General features: G+C 30.1%; 1 protein-coding gene across 1 annotated transcript in view; it reads left to right on the top strand.

Moving 5' to 3' along the window:
* Window positions 1-3,546, top strand: part of LOC106684486 (integral membrane protein 2C) — a 33,928-nt gene that overhangs the window by 11,763 nt on the left and 18,619 nt on the right. The window contains exon 2 of the mRNA XM_014426603.3: window positions 386-565. Coding sequence (XP_014282089.1) covers window positions 386-565 — 180 coding nt within the window. The remainder of the gene's footprint in view (window positions 1-385; window positions 566-3,546) is intronic.

Genomic DNA, 3,546 nt, shown 5'->3' with positions numbered 1-3,546 from the left:
CTGGGCAGAATAGCCTGCAATAGAAATTGTAAATTAATGTGAGGAAGAGTTTTTATTGAAGATGTCCTTGAAGATGGCTGGAATGGCCGAAACGTTGGATTAGTGAAAAATAAAGTGTTGGGACAGAATTGGATACTAATTTTTGATTTATTTAATAAATAGTTATTACTATTCGAGTTTTTATTTTACCGCACCCAGATTATATTCCATTTAATCATTTCTTTAGTTAAGAAAATTTTTTTCTTATTTTTTCATTGAAATAACACTTGCAGTTTACTGATTAATGCATCAGCATAAGGTTAAAATTTAGAAAATCTTTATTTCCTAACTTTTTTATTTATAATTAATGTGTTTGTTACCTTCATCATTGAAATTTCTGTTACAGCCTGAGAGAACTGGAACACATGCAGTTCCCTTGGTAAGAACTAATGATTTCTGTGAACTTGTAAGGGAGCGTCGAGCTCGCTCTGCCTCCACAGCATGTCTTTTTCTCACTGCTCTGATTGTTATGAGCTGTGGGATAGTGACAGGATTGTATTTGTATAGGCAGTTTGTGAGAGTTCAAGTACGTATAAGTTAACTTGTTTTTCTTATCTAAAGTTTGAATTAATATTTGATAAATATATGGTATTGTACTATGAGAATTGAATGAGTAATTGATAACCTTTTTTTATGCTATCATTATTTTATTTTCCTATATTTTTAGCTCATTGATCTTCCTGGTGGACCACCCATATACAACTATGATAAAACTTTTGTTGTTCCTGGCCTCGGAACCGCTATGCTATAGGAACAAGAACTTGTTTGGGATCCCTCTGGCCCTCTGCAATAATTTTTCCAACTTTTGCACATCAGAATTCCCTTGTATTTTTTATTTTTATTTATTTATTTCTTCTCTCCTGTAACTAGACCTAATAAAATCAAATCTAATTTAGATTTTATTTAATTGTGGCTGTGCAAAGTCAGCTATATTTAAGAAATTCTCAAATTTGTTGAAGATCACTCTCACAACTTTCAAATGGAGGTCAGGTGGTCCCTGGTCTGACAGCAATTAGTAACCTTTACACTATAGTGAAAAAATAATACAACATGAACTACAGAAAATATGTAAATTTCAATAATATAATTTGAGCAACGAGTAGTCCAATTAAATGAATAATTGTATAATGGGGTTGATCTCCCATTGAGCAGACAAGGGGTACACAAGGGTACACGCGGACAAGGGGGTTTATAGAAAATATAAAAATATTAAACTAATAAAAGATAAAAATGTTACCTTACTCATAAGTTTAATTTATAATAAATATACCAGAGAAATTCGGGCCAGCGGACTGATAGCATTCAACATGTTTTCTCCCTTATCACTAGATAGATCTAATTAATAACAATAATTCTAAATACTCTTACATTAAAACTATAAAAAAACAATCAATTAAACTATAGTTAAGAAACACTTTAATTTGTTGCAGGATCACTTTCAAAATTTTAATTCAAAATAGGGTGGTTAAGGTTGTGCGACGAGCGAACATCAGATTTCTTGAAAGATTTCTGGAGAGTCTAGAAGTCTATCTTTAAGGTTTACTAGGATATATTAATGGATTATAGGAAAGTTTGTTGGAAAATCAAAACATTTGGTTCTAGATAAAACAGTGAGAATATTTAGATGTTAGCACTCTCCAAAATTATGATTCAATTTTGTAAGATTTCCTGTTCTGCTTTTAGTCAGTTAATATCTTTGTACATCTCAATTTATTACAGTATCATATGCTTGTAGAAATTCAAGTAATAGGTCATGTACTCAGCAATCAGTATAGACTAGATATTCCAAACCTGTTATAATTTTAAATACTAGTCATAAGTTACCTTCCCAGTACAATATCCATATTTTTATTTGCATTTTATTCTTTTTGCATAAGGAAGCAACCTCTTTAATACGAGGAGAAGATGGTTGGTCAAAATAAAACACAAATAAGTTGATGTAACTTATTTAATTGTGCCAACGTTTCGGCTTGAGTTTCTAATCTTCATCAGGGCTAAGAACAGAACAAGATAACAGCCAATGAATATTGAAAATAAAAAATAAAATATAAACAGAATGACATAAAGTGAATAATTTATAGAATGATTTATAGAATGGAATTTATAAAATAAAGTGATGAGAAAAGTGGGAAATAAAATGCATACATAGGTGATTGAATAAGTAGGTAAAATAACATAATTAAGGAAATAAAATAAAAATGAAGTTATATAATGCAAAGAAATATGAATGTATTAGTTATTAATAATTTAAAAATTAAAATATGGAAAGAAAAATAAAATTAAGAGAAAGAAAATATATGTAATATATTTATTACATAATAATTGATAAAGAGGCAAAATATAAGTAAAGTTTAACAAAAGAAATGAATAGAAAAAAAATATTTTGAAAACAACAATAATAATATATGGTGAACATAACTAATAACGTGGGTAAGGAAAATTGAGAAAAGAAGGGGTAGTAAAATAAAGATACGGGAAAAAAGAGAATAAAGCAAACCTGTTAGCTTAAAATCTAACTGCCAAGTGGTATTCTGCACCGAGAACGGCCAAACTCCGAATTAAAAAATACTTACAAGAATGACTAAGTGTTTTTAAGAGGAAATGTTATGAGTGGATAAAAAATAAAAAGTAAAAAGTAGAAAATATTTAGAGGAAGAAAGCATGTGAGAGGGTGACGACAAATGGTTTTTGGAAAATGTTAAAAACATATATATGTACAAGGATGACGAAGTACTGGAAGATGATGAAGTGTCATGAGTATTTAACAACAGTTAAAAAGATGAAACGTATATAAGAGAGTGACGACAAATGTGTCAAAAAAAGTTTAAGAAGTGAAATAATACGTTACAAAGTGGACAAAAAATTAATATGAATAAACAAAAAAAATATATAAAAATTACTTTTTTAATAAAATAACTATTTGTTTACATGTTAATGATAAGTTTTTTTTTTCTTTTCTTACGTCGGCCCAAGACTCCCATTGGAGTCCTACACTGCCAATGATAAGTTGTGCTTGTTGGTTTTTAAATTGACGGAAGAAGGTTCTGATTGGATATAGAGGCTTTCAGAGATGAGCCTTTTGTCATGGTTATGAACTGTAGCATAAAGTATAGATGTTTTGTCGAAATCGAAGGAATGATTTAAAGAAAGAGAATGTTCCAAAAGTTTTGAGGCAGAATGATTATGTGAGGAAACAGAATATTTATGTTGTTTGGTATGGTCTTTTAAGAGGTTTTTCGTTTCGCCTGTGTGTAAGCAGAATTACGATTAAGGGTGGAGCAAGGGATGCAGTATGCAATATGTGATGGGTGTAGAGGAGGGATAGGGTCTTTTAGTTTAGTGTAAATATTAGATAGTGTGTTGTGAGGTCTGAAAGCAATACGAAGGTTAGATATACATAAGAATTTTTGGATGTTGTCAGAAAGAGAGGGGATGTATGGTTGTGATCAGTAGAAAGGGGTTGTGAAGAATTAGGTGAAGTGGTAAGACAATTTTTGTAGTTGTATA

This window comes from Halyomorpha halys, unplaced genomic scaffold (assembly GCF_000696795.3).
Source record: "Halyomorpha halys isolate HHAL.00 unplaced genomic scaffold, Hhal_1.1 Scaffold586.1, whole genome shotgun sequence".
NCBI classification, from domain to species: domain Eukaryota; kingdom Metazoa; phylum Arthropoda; class Insecta; order Hemiptera; family Pentatomidae; genus Halyomorpha; species Halyomorpha halys.
The sequence above is the reverse complement of the archived record's forward strand: the minus strand, read 5'-3'. Positions and strand labels throughout refer to the sequence as shown.